Genomic DNA, 26,109 nt, shown 5'->3' with positions numbered 1-26,109 from the left:
ACAGTTTAAGCATTTGTCTTAAATACACTCTATTCTAACCAAAACTGTAAGCAACCAACATACCAAAAACCTACAAACAACCCTCCTTTCTAGCTCCTGAATAACTTAACACTTCCACTGCCACAATCTCACTGAGCCAGTTAGTATACACACTACAGGGTTTATTTTCACGGTCATTTACAAGCAGGAAAACAAGTTAAAAACCAAAATGCTTTTCAGGAACACTACTTACAGATTTAAGCTCTTGAGAAAGAGAGTCTTTGTTCCAAGACCAATGCAAGTAGGGCATTGGAGAGACTTTGGCTGCTGCTATCATGGTACAATTAAAAACAAACACAAGGCCAAACCATTTTGCTCCAGAAGGTCACTTCTTACTTGCTTTATGACAAGAGCATGCCAGTTTGTTAATACTAAACCAAGAGATTCTGTGGATATCCTAATTCCTATTGAACCACTCAGCTGCTAATCAAGTTGTGTCAATATCCCCAAATTCATGCTTCATTGACATGACAAAGAGAAGGAAGACAGGTGAAGGAGCCTCAGATCACACAGACAAGTGAACAGAGGTTTCCCTCCTCTGACATCTCTGCAGAGATTCCCACTGCTTGCTGCAGAGAGACCACCAACGGGAGCAGCCACTAGTGGGAACAGTGGTGCCTCTGTGCAGCCAGCTTCAACAGGAAGCCCAGTGACCTGCAGTCCTGACTCCCTATGGGAGCTCACACACCCTTCACATATCAGGATGAAGAGCTTCCTTGCCCAACTCCCCACATCAGAAAGGACTGGGCAAAGAAAACAATCGGGGAGTGGGGTGGTGGAAAGCAACCAGGGAGGCTTCCTGTTCTCACAAACTGCCACCCCCACTGCTCAGTTCATCCAGACCAGATTGTGGTTCCAAGGAGGGGACTACAGACAGCCACCCGCTGCCTACGATGCCCCAACAGATACTCCAAAGCAGCGAGACCCAGGGGAACAGGCTGACAATAGGAGAGGATTTAACAGCATTTCACCTTAAGCTTGAACTCAGACTGAGGGGACAGTGATAAAGCTGTTCCCAGCAGTTGCCATGGGCACCCACACTACCTTGGGCTGCAGTCTCATCTACATACACTAGAACAACAGGTCAGGCCTGGTCAGTGCTCAGATGGAAAACCAGCCACCGAAATTAAGCTGTTGAAGGAAGTGTCATTTGTGATAGGTAATGATGTTTCCACCACATTAGTACCGAGCCAATGGCCCAGTTTGATTTAAGAATTGTGCTCATGGAAGTACAAGCTTTTAAAAGAGGCTTCAAACCAACATCCTAACCTGTTGTGATAGCTGAGGATCACTTTCCATAACAGAAGAGGTATAATAGCTCTAACATCCTGACCCAGTTCTGGTGTGTACAATTACCTCCTGGTTCCATAAACTCTCCCTCCTCCTCTCTTCCCTTCGGTGGCAGCTAAACAAGGTGTTCTTGCTCATTTTGTCTCCTGATGAGAAATAAAATTATACTGTGCAGTTGCCAAATTCTGTCACAGAAGTGCCAGTATTCAGCACTCGAATTTCAGATATCATGTCTAATATATTTGACATGAAAAGCACTACAGTAATATGACATAGGCCTAGCTTTATAGAAGATGAGCTGGCACAGTTAGCATGAAATAGCTTTCTAGAGGTATTTATTCTTGATGAGTTTGTCTATATGTAAGTTTTATCAGTATAGCTGTACCAGACATTTTCCATGTTGAGACCAACTCACAGTACCTCAGAGCTATTTGTCACAGCTTGGGAAATGAAGCAAGGAAGTCTTGGTTCACTGCATTTTAGGCAGGCGCTCATATTACACACAAAAAAAAAGAAACACCATTTTGTTGGCAGGCCCAGCAGAGGGATTAAGAACTGAACAGTCCCCTGAGAATAAGCTCCCCTCACCAAGAGACTTGGTTCTTATCTCAGTTAAAAATGTTACACTAACACTTCCCTTATTTTCCCCTTTACTGAGGGCTTCCTCCCTGCCATCAATCTAGCTCTGGGGAAAAGCAGGGGCAAGCCTGCAATTAATGCATATGCATTAGACATCCACAGAGCAAAACCTGAATTCTTACGAACAGTCCCAGAGAGCTTTCCAGCTCCTTACATGGTTGTAACATAGACCCAGTAGTGCAACACTTCAGCAACAGAAAACCACCTCTTTTTAGGCAAGCTTGCATGGTAGTGATTAAGCAGACATGCTCCCCAGGCCCTTGCAGGACAGGTGAGGAACAAGGAGGTCAGACAACACCACAAAGCTCTTGAGTTATCATAAAGCAATCGTGCAACAAATAACAGCCTCAGCATGAACCCATCTCATCTGCCTCAGTGCTGGTGCCCATGCTTGATGATGACAAAACACTTAAATATTTGGGAAAGGACACAGAATAAACTTGTTACTGCAGACCTAAGCATTCTCAAATGGCCAAAGCAAGGACTCAAATCAATCACTTATTTCCAGGGGCAGGAAGAACAACTACAATCTGGAACATCTGGGTATGATTTAACCACTAGAGGGTGTAAAAACAGCATAGTGAAAGGTTTGCAGCCAGTAATTAATAGCATTTAGAGCCTGAAGGTGCAAAAACAACATTCAAACAAGTGAGGGAGCAGGATGCTACATAAGGTGACAGAAAGGGCAAGTTATATCCATGGAATTTCTAGCAGGACTACTGTCATCACACGATGAGAAGCCCTACAAAGAAAGCTCTGCTTTGCTACTTCTGCTAAGGAAAACGTCGTAGTAAAAGGCGGTGCAAGTATTTACAAATAAAGAACTGCACTGTGAGAGAGCAAGATACAGGCACTTACACTCACCAGGTCAAAGCCAGCTCCTAATCTGAGGAAATACGATACTCCTGAACCTTGTATTTACTTTGTGTTACAGGGTCAGGATCACTACATATATTCCAACACCACTTTTTCCCTCCTTCCCTAGTGCAGAAAGGCAGATGGTGGATCAGCCATTGCTGTCTATCCCACACCAGCTCCAGTCCACGGCAACAGGAGACTTCTTTCTCTGCTGCTATCACGTTAGAGGCTCCCAATCAGATTAGCTAAAAGCCTTGAAACTTCATTAGTGAAAAACAGGCCTGAATTTAAGATGCTTAAGGGCCAAAAATCAAGACAGAAGGACAAACACACACCACAGATCAAGAAATAAATAAAAAAAAATTAAAACCCCAACAACACCAAACAAACAAAACAACAAAAAAAGTGGAATATTTTCAGAAGTATTCACTAAGCTGAAAAGACCTGAATTAAAATGAAGCTCTGTGTCCACTAAGACATTTACATAAAGCTATCTGCATTCTGAAATACATATACACACCTGCCAATATACATCACTCCTTGTGCTCACCCATACAGAGCCCTGCAGGGCTGCACAGGCTCTAATTCTCATTTCACACCCTGGCTGCTCTGCAGCTTCCCCTGCCCATCTCCACTGATCTGGTGACCAGCCAGTGAAAGCAGGTCTGGGCTTTCAAATAAGAAGAGTTAAGGGATGAGTAAAAAGAAAGCTGTGAAGCAGGACATACTGGTAGTCACCAAAATTAAACACCTCTAATTGGATAGGTAGAGTGAAGTGAAAAATAGGATGCAGAGGGTGCCACCAGAATGGAAAAGCCAAAAGCAGATGTAAACTGCTTTAAGAATCTGGGACTGGTTCTGCCTCTTAACCTAGCATACCTTACTTAGCCTGCACAGAGTAGGAACACAACCCTCACAGCATCCCAGCATGTAATATTTATTTGTGCTAGTTAACAGTTTAATATATCCCAGTAGACATTCTGAATACTTTCCTCCTGTATGGAAACTCATACATGACAAGCACCAAAGATTCGAGCTGTTCAGTTGCTGAGGCTGCACTTCCCTCATAAAAACATCTCCTGTGAAGCTGTTGCTACATATACCAAGGCCTCATCAAGGCATGATGAAAATCACTTCCTGTATATAGCAATACTTGAGAGTATTAAAGAATTTTATTTTGGTTTTGTTATTTGCTCATTACTGAAATGTGCTGCATTATTGATTTTCCATGCATATTAATTTCCTGTTACACTGGTTCACCCTCTGTTTTGCAGTAGCACTGCAGAACACTTGGAAAAAAAACAACCCAACCCTTCATTCTAGGAAAGAGATTTAATGCGTGACAGTTGCAGCCTACCACCCATTACATTTCATTTGTTCCAAAGCATCTTCTCCTTCCATCGCACAAATTCATCAACTGGGATTTCTCTTTCTTCTGCCAGGAGGCAAGAGAATGCTTACAGATGCGATGCGCTGAAGAGTGTAATTTTTACTGCTGGAGGTGAACATCCTGAGCAAGAGCAAGGGGCAGGGGCCCTGCATGACTTGACAGGAAAGCAAGACAAGCTCACAGACATTAGAAACAACCCAACGGGACTTGTCATTCCCTACTGCACCGGCAAAGCAGACTCTCACAAAAAACTCAGTGTTGCTTTGCTCCCCAGATGCTAGAATTACAGCAATAAGTATAAAACAGGGCCAAGCATGCACTGGCACCACACATCTACATTCATTAACACTGAGGAAATAATAGTGGGAGCTTAGGACAGAGATTTTAAGTTACAACATTTTTAAGGATAAAAAAATGTCCTGAGCCATTGGCAATGTGGATCACATTTAACCCCTTGCCAGGCACACTGCCACATACTGCTGGAGGCCACAAAAGTAAAAATAAAATTTAGTTTACCACATATATCTCCACAGGCATTCCACAATAGAACAAAGCAATTTCCACTCCATAATAAGACAGAAAGGAAGCTGTTGAACAAAACACCCCTAAGCGTACAGAGACGCGCACACATATTTACTGCAATCAGACTCTTACTTGATTGTCTCTTGCTGGGTATCCATGATAACCTGAAGTCAGAGGCTCGTTCTGCAAGACAAGAAAACAAAGAGTGAAAGCAGGGGGTTACACAGAGTAGAAACCAAGGAATTATACATCTGTCTTAACTCAGCCAAAACCAAGGACCTGCATAAAACGAGGAAAGCGTGAGCCAAGATTAAAGTGTTCTGCCAACCTCCTATCTTCCATGTTAGCCAATCCATCTAAAATTAATTTTCAACTGCTTATGCCAAATTGTGCAGAAGGAAGAGGTAAAAGAAAAAAATTAAAGCCATAAAATAACCATAAACTAATCCTACCTATCCTCTGATTTCAGCTGTGTATAATTTTTGTAGTTTTGCAAAGAATTTTTACATGCAAACTTCATTTGCCATCATAAAAACCGAACAAAGCAGAACATAAAATTACAGAAGCTGCTGCCTGCCTTGCCCAGTCTTGAAGAAATGTTTCCCTAAATGTTAGCCACAGAAGTGTCAGTTTTCTCCTTTACAAAACTACACTAATAGTTTAACATTGACATCGAGTTCATTTTAAAAGCAGTCAGTGTAACTTCAAACACCCTGGTAAGCCTAAGAAACACTTCACACACTCCCAACAGGAAATCAGTCCTTCAGACTTCCTTTCTTCACCCCAGAAGGGACTCTGAGCCTACAAGTTTTGTGGCTCTGTGGGACTGTATGAACCCCCAATGCGTCAGAATTTCTCCATGAAATTCCCAGACTCCTCTATTTTATCAGTACTATAGGAATTAAGGTAATACACTTCATCATGTTTCTTAAATGTTTATTTTTGCATCCTAATTTATTATCTGTTACTCTCCCTCCAACACCTTTTATTCAAAACAGGGAGAGGGCACTCACATGTACCCCATGCATGCATCTTCCTCTCTGGGTGGAGGACAAACTGAACTAGATAGAGCCTGTATGTACTCCACTCTGGTACCTCTGTGCATTCATAAGCAACTCCCAGCAGATTGCTAAGAGAAGGGAAGGAGGCAGTCATCCTCCATAATCAGTTTTTAAGTCTATTGCTATCTCCTGTTATGACTTCTAAGGAGAAACTCTTAAGCTAGCCCTGCACTTTGTGCAGGAGCTTTTGGGGAAAGACAGCAGAGAGAGAAGCCCAAGCGGAACACAGCAAAACAATCCCAGATTGTCAAAAGTAAAAGTATTGTGGGCATGAAGCTGACTGAGACGTAGTAGCGTTGTCAGAAAGTTTACATTGGGATGTTTGGGGTTTTGTGCTGGGATATTTGGCTTAAAACAAACCAGAGAAAGAGGTCTTCTGCCCCACACAGGGTGTGTGACCACTAGCAGTTTCACAGTTTACACAGGAACACTTGAACACAACTTCTGCTAAAAGGCAAGGTGCTATTTCAATACAAGGATTAGCAATGCTATTTTAAGTTTGTATTCGTCCTCCCTCTCTTCCGCTTTACCTCAAACCTGCCCAGGGGAATCTCCATGGAAACTTGCCAGGAAACATCCAGGCTCTCACACTAATGCTACAGTAGCGCTCACAGTATGAGAGCTTCAAGGACAGCAAGACTTCTGGCAACCAGGTTTTGGGGATTAACAGTAATTACTTAGGCTGACCACCCAGTGAGCACATTGTTCTCAAATACTGACAGCCAGCAAGCAGGTAAGGCACAAAACTCCAGAAATAATAACAGAAACAGAAGGGAAGACGGAGAAGTTGGAAGAAGCAAGTGGAGACCGACAGCTACAGCACCACCCAAAGCTGTTGGGTTTTAAATGTGAACCTCATTAAAACTCGAGCAACACCACAATGAAAAGGCACAGCTAGTATACTTCTCTTCTCCCATGTGTACACATTGTAAGAAATTGCTGTGATTGTTTCTCCCACACACTACAGTTTACCAAATTAGATCTCAGTGCCATAAACGTCCACCTTGTATCAGGAGATAGTCTCATCCTGGAAGACCATTCATTCCAGGCATGCTTTTAACACTACTTGTACTGCAAGGTTCTTTGCATCAGTGACTAACAAAAGGGACTGTCACCACAAGGCTGTGGCAGAGAGAGGCAAAATTGGAGTCAAAGGATCTTGATGACCAGAAACCACCTGTAGAAACAGAACACTTTCATAAGCAGAAGCAAATCACAAGAGTGTGAAAAGGAAGAGATCTGAGGGCAACCCACAGTAGGTGACAGGACACAAAGAAACAAGAAAAACTGGAGGGGGTGTGTGGTGTGTGTGTGTGTGTAGTGATAAATAAATAAACTAAAAGGAAAAACCTCCATGACCAAAAAACACAACCAAAAACCACTGCCAGCAATTTCCAGTATGTTTTTTTGCAGACAAACTCCACAAATCTCAAACTAAAACCACTTGAGGGATACGGTTGCGTCAGAAGATGACAGAAGAGGTGAAAGGTTTTATTAAGGAAAGTGAGAGTTTGGAGAATACGGAGATTAGAATGAGGGTAGCAGCTGCAGCATTAAGGTCACAAAAAGGCCAAAGATATCTCTGCCTTTCATAAAGCAATGCTACCACCAAGTACTGAACTCTTTGCAAAAATCCCTGCTGTGCGTATCATTGCTCTAATTGAACTTAACTCTCCACGAGAAGGCAGGAAGCGCCTAGGGAAACCGTCTCCCGCCAATAATCTCCACTGCTGCCAATTTTACAGGTCACTAATGGTGAATCCAGGGCCTGCTGCATGATTATTCCATACAGAGTTTGCTTTTGTTGAAAACTAAACAGAGCAAGAAGTGAAAGTGTTAAACTCCTGCAACTGGAACAGGACAGTCCAGCAACATCCAGACAGAAACCCTGTTAGCAGACGACTGACGACAAGAGAGGCTGGGGATACAGCTCAATCTTCTCTGCCTGCACACACACGAAACAGAAAAGAGAGGAGGAAGGTCTGACACATATAAATACCCTGCCCACAAACACAGAGGGACCCTGCCTTCTGGCAGCAGTCTGGTGGGAAAGGGAATCCCCAGACAACACCACCGCTCTCATGGCTCCCCCCCCTGCCAACTGCATTTCTCTCTCCATACCAACATGCAACCAGACATTCCCACAGAAATTGAGTTAGGCAGCACTAGCCTGCAAAATCAAATCAAATTGACACTGGGATGTTTCATTACTTTGTTTACCACTGAAAGGCATTACTCAGGTACTTGTGATTTGCTTTAGAGATGGAAGAGGAAAAAAAGAAACTAATACAGAACACATCAGCTTTCTGCAACACATATTGTGATTTTATTCAAACCCTATTGACAGTCTCACAGATGGGCTTTCACGCTTCCATAGGACATGTGAGCACTGTGGTTATACCCCATAGTAATAGCCACTGTGCCAGCCAACTGGATTTAACACGATGAAAGTCACAGCTCAGTCATATCCACAAAGCCTTTAACCTTTGCTCTGTACTTTAATTTTTCCCCCCTTATTTAATTTCCCAGCCTTGCTAACACAAGTTCTTTCCCATTGGCACTAGCAACACAAAAGGCTGCCACAAACTGCAAGCCATGGGTACCATCTTGGGTCACAAGGTGAACAATGTACAGCCATTTACAGATGACGGAAGAGCAAAGGAGATGCTCCTGCACTAGCAAAACAGCCAGGCTTTTAGATCATTGGGCTTTTTGACACCTCTGAAATTGGTAAATTTTTTAACTGCTGAATTAGACATATCTTGAAAACAAGAGGAACTGTCAATAAACCAGAATACCAGTAAGAAGTGATAGGCTCTGCAGATGCTATTAACTTATGAAAGGCCACAGAGGACTGGAGTAAAATCAGTCCTCTGGAGGAAAGGTCACAGTCATAATATGTAATGGAAGGTCTGAAAGTCCTCTTCCCCCCCCCCCCCCCCCCATTTAATTAAACCTACATTTTTAGCTTAAAGAGGCAATAATTCTCTTTGACCTAACTTAATTCCAGAACAAATTAATTTTACATCGTGGACTTGCCGTTTTGCCAGACGCAACAATCAGTGAGGTTTCATTAGCAGTTGTTTCTTGACACTTGAACTAAACCTAAAACCTGCAGATTAAAATGCTACTACTAGGAACTGTTAGCTGAGGAAGTTCTTCCCTATTTCCCCAGCCAGATAACCAATTCCTGCCAAATTTGAAGTATTGATTCCTTTTGATAGCAACGATAACCTCAGAAACACGACCAAGCAATCTCTTCCCTGGATCTGCTTTCCTAATGATGCTGAGAGAAGTGGAATGAAGTTCATGCAATTGAGTTTCACAACCACCTCCCAGGTTCTAACCAACAGCATCAAAACTGATAGGAGGGCAGCTTCTCTGCCTCTTCTCTGGCTGCTACCTTAGAGTTACACGCAGCACAGCAGCCTGGTGGCTTGGACAAAAATGGCATGGGAGAGGCCCAGCTCTGGAAAGACAGAAATTCCTGGACTACATAAAGCAACAAAATAAAGGCTACAAGAAATTACTTGTTCCTCCCAAAAGAAAAATGTGGTTTTGAAGGGGTGAGACAGAACAAGCTACACATTTATTAAAGACTTGTGCTAGACAAACGGAAGCCACTTTTCTAATGTACAAAAAGATGCTTACCCTCCCCCCCACCAAAAAAAAAGCTGAAAACACTGCCAGCAAAGCTATAAATCTGAAAGTGACACTTACAAAAAAGTAAAGCTTGTGAGCCAGACAGAAATACCAGCACTGTTCACCACAGCCCTGTGTTTTCACCATCTTTTGTGCTTTACTTCTTGCACAAGAAAGAAACCTGACGCTGGAGGATGGGAGGGAGGCTGGAAAAAGGCTTTTCAGTACTTAACTGTGGCAGAGCAGCAGTAAAATTTTAAATGCCTTGACCTTATTTATAAGTCACCAAGAAAAATAGCAATTGTTCATTATGGCTTTACTTGCACAAACTATTGCACATAAACAAAAAAGAGACACTCATTTCCTCAGCCAAGTGTATCTGATGTGTTCAGTCTGCCTTCTCAATTGTGTGCCATCTCCCTATCCCAAGTAGTGTCTAGATAAAATTAATGGGAAAAGCAGCACTGAAGGCTGAATTACCAATTATTAATGAAAAACTGAAGTAGTTTTTAAATGGTTCTTAATGTCACTCTCCTCCCTTGATAGTTACCCTAATTTGATATATAGCTCTTGCTAATCATTGCAGTTCCAATAACTGCATCTATAGTGTCTGATGCTTCCCTTCAGCTCTCGTCACTTTCAATTAAACTTGCTCCTTGGCTTTGGCCAGTTTCCAGATGCACAGACATCATCTACATTCTGTGATCTAGCAAAGGACTTTCATTTTTTTGTTTCCTTGTTAGTGTCCTGACACCAATGGCCCAAATGATTTTCCGGATGCAAGTAACAGAATTCACATTTTACTCCTTACCCATGCCTTTTTTTTTTTTTTTTTTCCCTTTTTAAGTGTATTTAGGGACTAAAAGCCCAAGATTTTAGTAAAAAGTGCCACACTAAGCACACTGCTGTCACTGCCATTGATGGCTAGGAAGATGTATGTGGGCTAGCAAAGCCCTGGCTTCCCACGCCCCACCAAATGACCAAGGCCACTTCTGGAGGGACAGAAAAGCAGAGGTGCGGCAGCCAGGGCAGTGCCGCAGCCACGGGGGGGTCTAATGCTGATGGCTGCCCCATGGGAAGGGAACAAGGAAGCCTCTGCAGGCTCCCTGCTCCAGGGCCTAGAGAGGCTGTGGCCTGGCAAAGGCCGGGATGGAGGCCCATCCGGCCCCTCTTCCTTCCTGGAATTCTAGCCCTGTTGCCACAGCGACAGAGGCCTCCGGCCTGGCCCTCCCCACTCCAAACCAGGTTTCCTCTCCTGTTTTCAACAGGAGCTGGCACACTGGATGCATGAGACAGGAGTGCTCCTGTGCCAGGCTCCTACTGCCTCACAGGGTGAGGTGAAATGGCTGGCAAGACTTCTCGCTGCCAGCCTCTCACTCCAGACCCTCAGCACAAGGGGGTCCCACCCTGGGCACCCTCACTGGCGCAAGCTCATGGCTCTCCAAAGCTGGACGTTCCTCTGTAGTGGGGACATGGCATCCCTCAGCCCAAGGCAGCTCACCAGCCACCATGGGGTCTGTAGGCCCCCCTCTCAGCCATTATTCACGGGCAGGATGGAGGGAGGCCAGGCCCACCAGAGGCTCCCTGGGCGGGAAGCCCAGAGACACAGTAAAGACGAGAAAGGAAGGTGATGTCAGATTAATAAAAATAGCTTTCTGCCCTGACCAGAGTTTGACTAGTTTGGAGCAATTAGTTAGGCAAGCCCATGAGGTGGCCAGCAAGACAGAATGGGGCACCTCTGGTGGAGGCTGAATCCCTGTCCGACAGGGATCCTGTGAAGCCACCCAAATGTGTCAGTGGAATTTTCTCTGTTTGAAATACATACGTTCTTGGCTCCATGCTCCTGGCACTTCTGATCCACAAATTCCATCAGATCTTGCCTCTGTAGTAACTAGTTGGTGCAGCAGAAGCTGCAGAATGGAATACACACAAATACACATCTGACCTAGCCACACAGAAAGATAATATTTAAACTTTGGGGTGAATTAACAAATTCAGTACGCAACAAGTTTACAAATGCACCCTCAGGTTTCAAGGTGATGGCATCCATATGAAGTTACAACACAGATATCTGATTTTGCAGCGAAAAGGAGGACTTTCATACACAGAAGGCACTTTCACAGCTGAAATGGAAGAGCTAAAATTGATGTATTTTAGCAAGATCCTTTATAACAATGTGGATTCTTCCCTGAGTATATAAATAATGGAAGCAGCTTTCTGGAGGTCAGAAGCTGCTTTGCACCAACTGGGTTTTTCATTTTCCGGATCAGCCAAGGGGCATTTTCAGCTTTTCAAAGAGATGAAATCTCATTAATTTACTGTAATTTAAATGTGAAAAACACACACTTTTTTTTTTTTTTTTCAGACCACATATGGCAGCATCCTCACACTACTCTAGGCATAAAGCTAATACAGCCTGCCTCTGCTGGTCCATGACCTACGTCGGCAACAATAGATCCAGTGCAAGATAAAGCCCCTGGGAATACTGTGCACAGTATGACGTCTATGATCCAGTAAATACAAGGACACTGTGCATGCACAGGAGTCAATAGCAGAGAATATTGATTTCCCTCCTCTTTTACTAGACAGAAGCATTTTAAAATGGCAGCTCATCTTCACTTCCACTCTTATTCAACAGGAACAGGCCAGGTCACATAACAAGGCTTTAAACCCCAGCACCAGGGGCACCTTTGGATGCCATAATTGTTACATGGGGCTGTGGAAGCATTTCACACAATTCATGCTTAAGCACTCATTACAAAGCAACATGCTTATGGCATAAAAATTCAGCTTGCTCAAACATGATGGCTACAAGCTTTCAATAGGTGAAGAATACTACAGAGTTTTGTCTTAAACAACGGCATCATTGCTTCTGCTTTCCTAAAAACAGGATGGAAATTATGGGACAAAACAGGACAAGGAAATGATAGACCAGATAGGAATGACAGATCCAGAAAGGAAGTCAGTTGATCACAACCTTCTTGGCTGATTTTACAGATACTCCAAGGCTGTTGCTCAAAGGCTAAAACGAAAGAGCTCTCCTGCCTTCCAGAATGAAATCAGGCTTGTTATATCACCTGCAGAAGGGAAAGCTACAAGTAATTTGGTGTGAAGAGACTGTGAAATAAAATTAAACCTGCCTTGCTTTTAGGCAAATTGGCGCACAAAAAACCCACACAGAGGCACAACAGCACGATTCAGACAAAATCATGCTGTATACCATGTGCTTCAGGCAAATAGGCGAGAGAGAAATTTTCAGTGTCCTGGACACGCTGGCCTCGTTGCACAAGCTGCCCCAGATAGTTACAGAAATTACTTTCCCAGGTTCACATTAAAAACTAGCTTCCCTTTCCCCAAAGACATCATTTTGTTGAGCAGTCCAGCCAAACGCAGTTTCACCTCTGGGGCACTGCCATGCACACAGCCATCCTGAGGAAAGAGAGAAGTGAGGCGGTCAGGATGATGGGCCAAAGCAGTAATGTCAAGGGGTTAAAAAGTCTGAAGGAAGGAGAAATCACAGGGCTTGGGGCACAGGGTGAAGAAAAGGCAAGCTTCAGGAGTGCCTCAGCAGCCAGGGCTGTTTCTGATTAAGTCTGCAGGATTGTGGAGCTGTACAGGAAGTGCCGGGGGGGTGGGGGAGGGCTGGGGGGGTCTCAGCTGCCGCCATCCCAAACACACTAGAAATCTTTGTGTTCCAGCAGCACCATCTGGAAACAGTTAGAGAGAAACAACTTCCAGGCCTTCCCTCCCAAATTTGAAAAAAAAAAAAAAAATAAAAAAAAATTCCACTTTTAAGACCATTAAAGCCTGGCCTCTTCATCCCCCTCCTGGAAAGCTCCTCTCCCTGCAACAGCAGGGAACAAAAGGGCATCTATACAAGGGAATGAAGCCCCTCGAGTGCTGTGAGGGCAGCTTGCACAGCATGGCAGCTCCTTTTCCTCACAATGGGCATCCCAAAGTAGCATCACAAGGGACAGAAAAAGACCAAATCCTCCATCTCCTGGGCAGCACACTACTTCAGAAATGGCACTGATGAAAGAGCATCCAGGACACTAATTGTACCCAAGACCAACATGGAGAAAACATCAACTGCAAGTCATTCAGCATCTAGAATATCCCCATATGGGAGCCATGAACACTGACAGCTCACCCTGAATTTTGGCCCCTTCAGAGCTTTCATTTCTGTGCCATAAATCAGCACATAGAGGCAAGAGAACCCACTCCATCAGAGACAAATATTCCAGACTCACACAAGAATTCTGTTCTTAAGAGGGCAGAAAGACCAAGATGCAAAGCACATCTGATGCTCCCCTGCTGCCTCAAAAGGTACCAAGAATCATAAGGGCAACAGAGACTGATGCAGCCATTTCCAACCCCCAAGGGCTTCTTTTGATAAGGGCTGGGACAGCTTGTTAGTGCCTCAGCACATGTTCTGGAGACAAAAAGGGTGTCTGTCTCAAAAATGCCATTCACTAGTATTTTAAAAGGGAAAAAGAGAGGTCATGACTGTTGAATTTTACCAGAACAAATCCCTATGTAACAATTTCTTACAGAGGTACTCCCATTGCAAAGGTTGTTATCTCCACCAAGACGCAAAGCCTACAGGGCTCTAACCTTCCCTCCTTGCCTTTACCTTTATTCACTTCTCCCACACACATCAGTATTTTTCAGGGGTTTTCTTCTAATTAGACAGCCAAGTGCTACACACTTGCCTATGAAAAAGCAGAAACATATCAAAACAAAATCAAAGCTAACCTTTCAACATCCCAATTAAGCAATTACGGATGAAAAGTAACATGAGTGATTCCTGCTATAGCACAATGCCATCTCACTACGGGAAGCAAGCTTTTGCTTTTCTTCTTACCTCCACCCTGCCATAAAGAGTGCCAACTCTTTATGGACCACAGACAGTCTAGATGGGATGTGGCCACATGCCAAGGCCCTCTATAACCAGAGTGCAATTCATAAAAGTAAAAAAGAGTCTCAAAATAACATGTTTTATCAGCCATTAACTAAGGACTCCTTGGAAACCACTTCTGTTACCCAAACCTCCTCACTGCTCTTGCAAAGCTAACTCTTGCTAAACACGATTGCCCCAAGATGCCACCATGGTAGTTGTGGTCACACCTCTCTACTGAGTCTATGAAAAGAGAGCAATTCTACCTAAGCTAAGAGAAATACCTTCCCAAGACAAATTGTCTAGTGTGGCATGCTGTAGCTGATACCCTAACCAAGCCAAATAACTTCTGCTGGAGGAATGAAGCATCCATCCCCATGCAGACAACAGTCACAACCAGAAAGGAGTGAAAACGAGGAAGGGAGCAATAACCAAAGAACCTCCTTCCCTGTCAAAGAAGAAACACCTCCTCTCTGGAGCAGTTTTGAGAAGAGTTTCAGTACATGCTTTGTTTTGAAATTTTAAGAGAAAGGAAGAAAGATCTGCCCTTCATTCAGAATGCTGCATCATGAAAGTTGAGGGAGTGCTCCAAGTTCAGAAAGGAAGACTCAAAAGAAAACACCACCCAGCCCAGATGTGGAGACAAACCCAGACATCTGCAGTATGCTAGTCTCCCTTTCATTGCACAGAAGCAAGGCAAGCTACTCTGAAGGCATTTCTAAGAAAGACCACGTTACTGTGGAGAACACAATTATCCAGCAAGGCATCTGTCTGTGTAAGTGGTCTGAATTCTTTGGTTTGGCCCACATGGGCATGCTAGCCCTGCTTATAAGGGAAAAGCTGCTGCTGCCACCTGTATTTTACCCAGAAGGGCCAAGAACTTTATGTATTAATGGAAAAGAGAGGCTGCCAGCAGTCTCAGACATTGGATAGTCTTACACTATTATACATCCTGTGCTTATATCATAGAATAGTTTTGGTTGGAAAAGGCCTTCAAGATCATTGAGTCCAACCATTATCCAAGTCTATCAAGTCTGGTGTTAAACCATGTTCATAAGTACCACTTCACTGTGTCTTTTAAATACCTTCAGGGATGGGGATTCAACCACCTCCTTTGGGAGCCTATTCCAGTGTTTGAGAACCCTTTCAGTGAAGAAATTTCTTCTAATATCAAATCTAAACCTCCCTTGGTGCAATCTGAGGCCATTTCCTCTCATTTTATCACTTGTTACTATGGAGATGAGACCAATGCCCACCTCACTACAACCTCCCTTCAGGTAGTCAGAGCAGTAATGTCTCACTTCAGTACTTAAGGTGTGGCCCTGCCAGTGCTGAGTACAGGGGCGCAATCACTTCCCTGGTCACACTGTTCCTGATATGAGACAGGATGCAGTTGGCTTTCTTGGCTACCTGGGCACATTGCCAACAGTGCTCTCCAGACTGTTTTAACCTCTGGCAGCTTTCAAGCCACTCCTCCCCAAGCCTATAGCATTGCATGGGGTGTTTATGACCTAAGTGCAGGACCTGGCACTTGACCTTGCTGAATCTCACAACTGACTTTGGCCCACTGATCCAGCCTGTCCAGATAGATCCCCCTGCAGAGAGTACTGTTGATCTACCCTCAAGCAGATGAACTCTCCCTCCCAACTTAGTGTCATCTGCAAACTTACTGAGGGTGTGCTCGATCTCCTCATTCGGATCATTGATAGAGACATTAAAGAGAACTGGCCCCAGCACTGAGCCCTGGAGAACACCACTTGTGACTGGCTGTCAACTGAATTGAACTCCATTCACTACCTCTCCTTGAGCCCAGACATCCCACCAGTTTTTAACCCAGTGAAACATCCACCCACCCAAGCCACAAAACACAGCCATCAACCACAAAAATAAGATTTCACTTTAATAGTAAGTGATCATAGGAACAAATCAGGCCTGTGAAAGGTCAAGATAGGTGTCAGAAATCATTGCAATGACTGAATCATTAAAGGACCAGGTTGGCGTGCCCCAGGCACCTAGACCTGGGTTTGTCAAATAGGCAGGAGGTAGACAGGGTTCTTGCCCAATTCATCCAGCATTGTACAAGCCTGCAATGCATTTCTCTCTTTTTATCAGTTTTAAGTTTAGTTAAGTCCCAGGAAGTCCTCAGAAAGAGCAGAAAATCTTCTCAGAGAGCCTAAATTGCACCCTATTGTCTTTATGGATAGTCTGAAGCCACTGGGGAAAGATCCACACCCTCCCGCCAGGAGGTCTCAAACCTCAACCCCTCCACCCCCACGCTCCTCCCCGACTGCACATTCCTATCAACACCACACAAAAGCATCAAAGTCTCTCTCCTTTCCCTGACTGCACAACACTAATAAATAAGCAGCTCTACCAATGATCAAACTACTCATAACTAGTTCCTTGCAGATTTGTACCCTGGCTCCTTCCCATCCCAGCCTCCTGCAGCTACAACCACAGCCCCCCTTGTCATGTTTCCCAACAGAGTCCTGCCAGGCAGAAGGGAGCACAAGCCACAGCATGGCTGGACCAATCTCTCTACCTGCTCCACACAGAGCCTGTAATCCTCAAGTCCTGACTGCCCTATAGGACACTTGTCTGCATCTCTCTCCACTCCTACCCCATCACTAATTTTCACACAGCTTTTAGAAAGGCAACAGCATTGCCATTCTACCATCTTTTAAGTGCTACTGAAATTACAGCTTGGTTTGTAAGTGTCCCTGCGTGGGAAGGGATTGTCTCAGCATATGCACCTACAGAGTGTTTCCTTCGTGACTGAGTGTAAAAACTGTGTCTGCATGCAGTCCCTGGAGACACCTTTGCGTTGGGAAGTTACATTTCCCTCTCTGAGTCTAGAGATAAAATGCCAAAGAGGTATAAAAATCCTCAGCTCCTGCAATTACAGCACCATCCATCTTCCTATGCAGCACATTCAGATGAAGGTAACAAAAAAGGGAGCCAACCACCAACGGAATACACAAGTTTTTTAAATTAGGTGCAGAGAAACTGGCAGTAAACTCCTGCACTGGAGCAGACCAAAGGCATCACGGCAAACAGCAGACAAGAGAGCCAGTCCAAGCTTCAAACCAGGCCAAAGCACCACTTGTATTTTTTGTTTCATTTCTCAAGGTTTCTTTGCAAGCACAGCCAACATTTCTATACAAAGCTCCGGACAGTTGCAGCCCTGTAAATTGTTCTACTCACTCTCTCCTTTCTGCACACTTGCTAACAATCGCTTGGCCTAAGTATAAAGAGATTAAAACTCAACTCTCTTGAGCTACACAGTGATACAAACCTTCTAAGAGCATGGTTTTTTTACAGTCAGATTAAACCAACCTCAAAAATCACACCACCAACAAAGCAAACTGCTCCCAAGTGTGCATCCCTACCTCACCTCTTGCATGCACAGTAGGGATCACAGAAGAACATGGCAAGTCAGATCAGCTTGCTGATCCTACTGGAAACTAATCCCTCAAAAAGGAGGATTAGCTTCATGAATAAAGGTGGTCACTACAGGCCACATAATCCCCAACACCTGTACATGGGAGGGTGTAGGACCATGTAGTTGGAGTCCTGGAGAAGGCAGGGGTCCTTTTTCAATGAAAGCATGGTCTTAGATCAGCTTAAACCAATGATGAAACTGCACAAAAACATGAGCTTTGCCAACAGGCCTCCTTCTTAGGCTCTGAAATGCAAGGGTGATGTAGTTTCTATCTTTAACACAGGCATCTTTAACAATGCTTTAAGATCCAGAGTTTTTACTCCCTTGAAGAACTGATCAAAACAAATACCATGTCGTCACCTAAGGCAGCAGGAAAAAAAAGTCCTATTTCTGATCACATTTCACAGCTTCCCTTTCTCACACCAAAATGTCTCCAATATTGCATGGCCTAACCAGACACAGATTATGTCTGCTCATACTCTTCTCCTTTCTTCATCCCTCAGAAGCACAGCACAACTCATGTCTGCCGCTGCTCTACCCAAAGACTGCAGCTGTTTAACTGAGTTTTCAAGAGCAAACAGATGCTCCACAGAGAGTAACCATGAGTATCCAAAACAAAGGTGTCATGCTTGGTCTGTTAATTATTACCAGTTGTGAGAATCCAAGAGGGGAAAAGGCATTTTTATCAATTAAATCTACCCATGCTTGGAAGCCAGTTTTCAGATCAGTAATTGGGGAAATATCTGATAATATTTTCTCCCCACTGCATTTGTAAAAACATAAATAGACCCCTTCTGTTTTCAATGCTTTGGATTTGTGACCTCCATGACTTTCAGACAAAAAGCACTGCTCTCTGCTACAGACCCATATACTACTGTCACAAAGAGATGCCAAGGATTTTACAAGACCATCTGCGGAAGTATCAACTGACACTGATTCTGGGGAGGATGCTGGTGGCAGGATGAGGCACGTAGAAGACCTCACTATTAAGCATGCTAAAAGCACACATCTTCAGTCATCACAGCCATCCAAATTTTCAAAGTGTTCCTGCTTCTCAGCCTGATGCTACAGCCTTCAATAACAAGATCTGCACACATGCAAGAGCTGCACACATTCAAGGGCAGAGTGACTCTATCCCAGCCTGCAACATAACCTGGCTTTAATGATTAATGCTTTCATTACCTCTCAGCTGGAGAATGGTGACAGTGACAGCATGATACTTCAGCTTTTAGGAAGCTTTGGAGCTCACACAGAAACTGGGAGCTGACAATTTCAAGCTTTGAACCACAAGCAGTTCTCCATACAGCAGCTCAGCAAATCTCAGGGTGAACACTTACAGAGGTCATACTGCGAAACACACTACTCTTGAAGCCAAGGAGCTTCACAAACTTCATCACTTTCCAGGAGAGGTTACTTCAAATCTTTAAAAAAATAAACAAAGCAAAACAAAAGTGAAACCTTTCTGTTGCATTAATGAAGAGAAATCTTCAAAACCACATCTTACAGGAGTTTATATTGCTTTTGCTAGAGGACAGGAAAAAACCAAACATCATCTCATTAGGCACATTGCTTCGTGCATTACAAGAAAGCACCCAAACTGTGACTGCAGAAGATAATGTTGTGTGTGTATATAAAATATACTTTTGTGCACATATGTTACACATATCTATACATGAACCTGACCAAACCTGAAACATAACAGACCCCCAAACTTTTTAGGCAATAACCAATACCAGTGGGGATTTTGCAGCACTAAAAGTGTCACAGAAAGGAAGAAAGGCCTAGGAAAGTTGCTGTATTTACAGTGTGTCCTCCTAGTGCCAAAAACCAAGTCTTGAGACACCAACACTACCTCCTGTAGTATATAAATGTTTGTGTCAAAACGAAGCTTGTAATCCTCCTGGGTGAAAAACCGAACCTCCCAAATCCCATCCCTTATGAAGACAGCATTGCATCAGTCTGAGTCTACTGAAAGACAACACTGGTGCCTGGAGGATTACTTGCAGCTTTAAAGCAGCAGCAGAAAAAGGAAAAAGGTAAAAAAAAAAATAAGGAAGGGGAAAAAAAAAAATGTAAGCTGCTGGAATTTTGCACAGATGCTGCTGCTGCATGGGAAAGCTGTTACCAGTTGCACAGAAAGGTACTGAACAGATTTAGGACAGAAGGGTTGAACACATGCAAGTCACAGACCGAATGAGATTGCTTCTCTTCCCCACTGCTCTTTAATCGAATCAGGAGGATGAGGGAAAGAGCTGGAAATCTGCTCCCTTCTGGAAACAGTCAAAAAAAATCTCCTGGGGGAAGAAAAAAGAAGGAAGGAAAAGTAATTTTTCCCTTTCTCCTGCTGCCATTATCAAAGCCAAAATGGGTATAAGCGAGAAGACCCCAAACTTAAAATTCCTGCTACACAAAAAGCATACAGCCCCAAACTCTGGCAATGGCAATTCCAGCATCCTAGACACCACATATCTCAACTGACTACACGTAGCCCATGCCATTCATGAGCCCCAGTCCATCAGCTTTTGTATCGACTTGTAGAAGGACTGAACACTTTTGCTCACAGAAGAAACAAAAATACTGGGTTTTTTTAATTGCAAGCCCTGGGTGTTCATAATGGGTAAGTGAGCCTCAGACTTTCTCCCAGTTGCTGCATGAACACCACTGCAGGCTTCACACCTTCACAACTTCTTCTCTCCCTTCCACTCACCTAACTTTAAAAGCAACAGGAGAAAGGTTGTTGCATACATTCCCCTCTCTTCTATTGACAAGGAATACTAAACCTCTCTCCATTTCTGCCTGTATAAAGAACAGAACAAGTGACTTTATCCTGTTTCCCTCCTCCTACCTTGTTTGATTCAGTAACTGATCAATGCTCAGACACATCATCTAGGCTTTCCTAGGGCTTGTTTTGCTTCTCTCTATCGAATCACTTGCAGTCCCCTCTGCTGCTTGCTGCAGAGGAGCCACCACAAGCGATACTCAGAGTTAACTGCATACTCCACTGCTCCAGGCATAAGAGCCAAAGTAAGGAAAAGAAGGATGGCACACTCTTCCCCTCTGGTTGCCCATCACAGTCACATGCTGCAGACTGAGGCTGGGGAGATAAGCAGCAACTCTGAGAGATTTTGGCCTTTGTCTGAAGTGCCAGCATTTAGCAGGAAAAGCCTTCCACTGGCCAGCAAAAAGGTGCACCCCTCCAGCATCCAGCATTTGCACTGGCATGAAAGGACTGGGTTTCTCTCTGGAAGGAAGTTCTGTTTTCTCCAGCATCTGTCAAACCCCAGGGACCCCTTAGCACTTTATGAAATACTAAAACCCCAGAGGGCTGTAACAGTACAGGATTTTAAAGAACAAAAAAAAAAAACAAAACCCTGCCACTTTGTTCTCATTTACATATCACCTCTACTATCAGCTTTTGAGGGAAATTAATGGTCATAATTCTGATTATTGCCCCTATTTTGCTTGTCGGATACACTAGTTTTTAAATATCAACATAACTAGTAAACAAAAATTCAACCCAATGTCAAGGTTGATTTATTCATTAAAATCACCAGAAGGAGACTCTAGACAAAGAGGATGAGACAAAGAAAGAGCTGATTTACATGATCCAATTAGAGGTGAAAAAACACTCCTCTGTGCAGCCAGGAGGAGGACCTGAAACTCCATCCAACCCCATCAACCGAGACCAGAAAGCACTCTGGTCAAAGGAAGCTTCCCAAGGGACCTGCCACCTGCTGAAATTGCTTGGAAAAGAAAATACAGAGGAATAAAGCAGAGGATCAACACAACAAAGATGGTACCAAACATACATGCACACACAAGTTCTGGCAAAATGATGTGATAATCTCTTCCAAAAGTACATAAAAGCTACCAAAGGTATATTTTGAATTGTGATAAAGTGAAGAGCAGAGATCTTTGAAAGGTTTATTAAACAATTATTCAGATTAGTAAGACTAACATCACAGGCAAGTGCTCTAATGGAAACCATTTCCCAACAAAAGAAACCTTTTCTCTCAGAAAATGTGAAATGTGATTGCTTTTTAGCACAACCACCCCTGAAAAGGCGGGATGTGGAAAGAGGAGAACCTCAAACCACGCTTAAAAAATGAGGATGTGGTTTGCAGAGAACTCCATGCCATCAAGACGAAATACAGATAGGACACAATAGCAGACACCGCATCTGGAGAGATGGTAGGAAAAGATTAGGACCTGGCAGCCCAGGCAGACTTCATCGCGGTTGCAAGGCATAGACAAACATTTGAAAACCAGCCAAAAACCCTTACAGCAGCAAAAGGGTCGGCGCCCACCTATGCTGCGGATGGAAAGACTGCAGGGCAACCGAGTCTCACCAACCCGCGGCTACAAAACTCCAGAGCTAGCGGCCAACCCCCTCGGCCTCACTTCCCCAAACACACAGGGCGCAGGATGCCCCCAGGCCAGGCGCAGCAGTGCATTCGTCACTGGGTGCTGGCAGCATGCCCCGACACTGGGAATTCAATAGGAACAGCAGGCCGAGGAGCAGTGAATAATTCAGGCACTCTGCTCGCTTACACCACATCGAGGGAAAACGAAGCCAGCTTGCACCGCCCTCAAGCCATTGGGGTCAGCCTGGGAAGCCAGTGTGCATATGGGTGGGCAAGCCCCGTGCTGCCTGGGAAAGCTGCCGGCTTGCCAAACCGTGCCACGCTGGCAGGAGCTGGCCAGCCATGCCCACCCTTGCCACCAGCGGGAGCGGAGCACCGACTCGCTACACAGCACCTCTTGTTCCCTTCACACACAGCTCCCTGTGTCCCGCCGGGAAGGAAAAGGCACCGAGAGGGTCATGTGCTCTCCATCAGCCCGGCTCCCAAAGCTCAGAGCACAAGACAACGCAGATAAAGCTCTCTCAGCCGGCACTCTGCCCCGGCGCTAGGTGAGCCTAGCACAAATAGGAAAAGCTGAAGGGGGGGAAAAAGTGACAAGAAAAGACAATAAACAGGCGCTGGGGATATCAAAAATGGTAACCTTCAAAATGACAGAGTTACTGACTCAACATTGCATCATGCAGCAGAGGAAACAGCTTTTGGAAAGAATCCTCTGTGCTGGTCAGTAATACCTAGTGATGACCAGGAGCACACAGAAAGACTGGGGACAGTCTCAGCCTTCTCCACCCAGGCTGAAGACAGACACTGATGATGACTCAACACACTCCAGAAATACAATTTCTTCTTGGCACCACTAGGAACCTGAAAACCTCAAGAAGAGCAGGAAGTATCTCTGGATTCCTTTCCTCCCAATTCCACAAAAACACATCAAATGCTGAAACTGTCCTGCCAGACCTCAAGTCTTGAAGCCAAAGAGACCTGGCAGATTAACCCGATGTTCTGGGTGCTCTGCTTTTATGGCATGCCTCCCTCAGCACATGCTGCAACACAGCAAAAATGAGCTCGTAATGAGCGTGCTTCCTCCTCCTCCAGCCCAGCAACCAGGTTTGCCCCAAGAGCCTACATTACCCCACCGCTTGGAATAAAAGCAGAGGCAGGGCGTGAGCAAACAGCAGTTACAGCAAGACACAGGGCCTGACCACACACTGAGCGGCTGGTAACAGCACTGAGTCGGTCTTCACCATGAGGAGTCGTCCTCATCATTTCTGCTTTCAAGGACTTTCTAATCAGCCGATTTGGGGCCAAACACTTCACCGGGCAGCAGGGCCCAGGAGGGTCCTAGGGAGCTACACTTCCTGGGCACCACGCTACGGCTCACACACACACTCAAGCTAACAGTGCATGCTATGGCACTGTACAAGGCTAAGCAGATGCAGGTGGATCAGGTCCACTCTGCTCAGTGGGAGCACCAGGGGGGGATGGCTTGGTTTTTTTCCATGTAATTTGCTACCTACTCTTTTTCCTGCAAAGGCAAACAGACAGAGCAAAGCATCTTAAGCACAGATGTCTGTCCCATTACAGATCTCCCTGGGGCCAGGAAAGACTTAGACTGTAGTTCAGCAAACAAAGAATCCCAAACTGAACATGAAGCCTCAAGTAAATCCTCTTAAGCCTGGGCTCCAGCAGCAGCTTCTGTATCTTCACTGCAATTTGTATTTTTTTACTTTTTATTGGTACTCTGCTGACTGTCATGAAGGTAACATTTGCAATGTACAAATCTGCATCAAAAACTGGGGAAAGAGAAAACCTTAATAACTACATTTTAGCTGAATGCATACTTGTTACACAGCATATTTAGATCAAGTCTTTTGACACTTCAGGTCATACTGTACAAAGACCTGCAAACCAGCAGCTCTGCCATTGTAAACAAAGGTAAGACGAGACAGGAGAAGAGTATGAAGTCCTTCTCATTTTGAATCTCTCATTCCTTTTAACAAACAGGAATTACTGCATCATTAGATTTAGTGGTAGTACTTAAAAACAAATCAGATTTGGCGAGAGGAAAATGAAGCTGTTGACTCCTGACATTTGCAACTTTTGAGTATATTAGACAAGCTCCTCCATTTATATATAGTACACCAGTAAAGAAAGCAGCAGCCTCTAATTAAACAGACACAGTATAATCTTTACTGAAGGATCAAACACACCAGAAACCTTCCTCTTCCTGGTGCCACGGCTCCCTGGGAAGCCAAGCTCTTGCACGCTGCGGAAACCATCCCAAGCCAAGTGAGTCATCACTGCTATCCCAATGGGGCACGATCCAAAGGGCAGTTGGAAACAGCTGCTGGGGGATCAGCCGAAACAGGGAAAGAAATTCAGACAAGGTCTCAATTTTGTCTGCTCCAAGATAACTGTTTTATTCTTCTCACTTTGTATGGACCATAAGCCTCTACCACACCTCCTGGAACTGTTTCCCCATTGAAGGTGATCACAATTGTTATTTTAGCTTCTCTGACATCCTGATGGACGCCAGAAGGAACTTCTGTCACATGCCTCTTGACGGCCAGGGAGGGCCTACTGGAACAGCTTCTGTACAGCATGGCCTCAGGCTAAGAGAAAAGGAAAGCAGCACAAACTGAAGGGGACAGAGGGCTGTGATTTGGGGGTGTAGGGCTCTGTCAAACACTGCCTAAACAGATTTTGGTATCCTTAAGTTTTTACAGGAGCTGCAGACTTTCAGCTCTTGCCTATTTCACCAAGTAGAATCTTCCAAGGAGTTTATTAATTTCCTTACACACTCCTCACTACAAAATGTTCCCTGTTTTTCTCATTTTTGCCTGGGCACAAACAGTACTGGCACTGCTCAGGCACATATTGCCCAAATTCAGTGAAAAAAAGATGAAGGGTAGCATTTCCCTCTCGCTTTAAATTCACTACAAAAAGCATGAAAACACAGCATATGCCATATGCCCACACAACACCTGCAAACACACACAGGTCTACACACAGGTCCATAATCAAAACATTTTGGCCTTCTACTGGCACAGCAGCGCAGAAGACTCACCCTGAAACACAAATGACCTCAGTTTTCATAACTAACCATCCTCACTCCTAGAAAACTGGAGTTATTTTATATCATGACCTTCAGCCTTCAGGAAACAGTGAAGTATGAGATGAGGAGGAATATTTACAGAGAGGAAGCAGCTGGAAAGGGGCCAGCTGAGCATCTTCAACGTGTCTTAAGTTTTCCAGCTCCCTGTTTCAGTTATTGGGCCAGCTGAGACTTACCAAGCAGCACCCAGCTGCAGGCACGAGCCTCAACCCTGAGACTTCCCTTGACAATCAAAGGAAGGGTGGGAATCTCTCAATGAGCCTGCCCAGGAGGTGGGAATACAGCATATTTGGCCAAACTTCATCACAGGGCATCTCCGGTCTTTCCTCCGCTGCTTGCTCACTGTGGCAGCCGATCTGTCAGTAGCACAGCTCATCAGCACGCAGTCGCCTGTCCCCCACACCCTCCCCATACTCTCCCCAGCATGCAGCAGTAATTGCCTTCCCTATTAGCCCACAGCGACAACAGCTGCCATGGCAACTAGCAATGATTTTAATAAGTTTGGTCTGCTCTCAAGGGCAGCAGGAGCGTGCCGGCACATGAGCGTGCTGCGGACGCACGCCGAGGGCGAGGAGGGGCTGCCGTCAGCTACAAAGGCAGACTTTAAAATGTGGTTAATTGGAGAAGCTGCAGGTGAACAAGCGTTTGCCCACGTCCTCTGCAGCAGGAGAGGCCAACCGCTTACTCTGAAAGCGGTGAGGGTGTGAGAGAGGTCGACAGTGGTGTGATCACAGAATCACAGAACGGTAGAGGTTGGAAGGAACCTCCAGAGATCGTCGAGTCCAACCCCCTGCCAAAAGCAGGATCACCTCGGGTAGACCGCACAGGAATGCACCCAGGCGGGTTTTGAAAG

At 44.7% G+C, this 26,109-nt stretch overlaps 1 protein-coding gene across 8 annotated transcripts in view; it reads right to left on the bottom strand.

Annotated features, from left to right (window-relative positions):
* The window catches only part of RBFOX2 (RNA binding fox-1 homolog 2), a 168,370-nt gene that overhangs the window by 124,607 nt on the left and 17,654 nt on the right, over window positions 1–26,109 (bottom strand). For all 8 annotated transcript variants that reach the window (XM_054168063.1, XM_054168061.1, XM_054168059.1 and 5 more), the window contains exon 2: window positions 4,871–4,921. In XM_054168063.1, coding sequence (XP_054024038.1) covers window positions 4,871–4,921 — 51 coding nt within the window. The remainder of the gene's footprint in view (window positions 1–4,870; window positions 4,922–26,109) is intronic.

The sequence above is a fragment of the Dryobates pubescens genome, chromosome 15 (genome assembly GCF_014839835.1).
Source record: "Dryobates pubescens isolate bDryPub1 chromosome 15, bDryPub1.pri, whole genome shotgun sequence".
Lineage (NCBI taxonomy): Eukaryota > Metazoa > Chordata > Aves > Piciformes > Picidae > Dryobates > Dryobates pubescens.
Note: the sequence above shows the minus strand (reverse complement) of the source record. Positions and strands in the feature narration are given on the sequence as shown.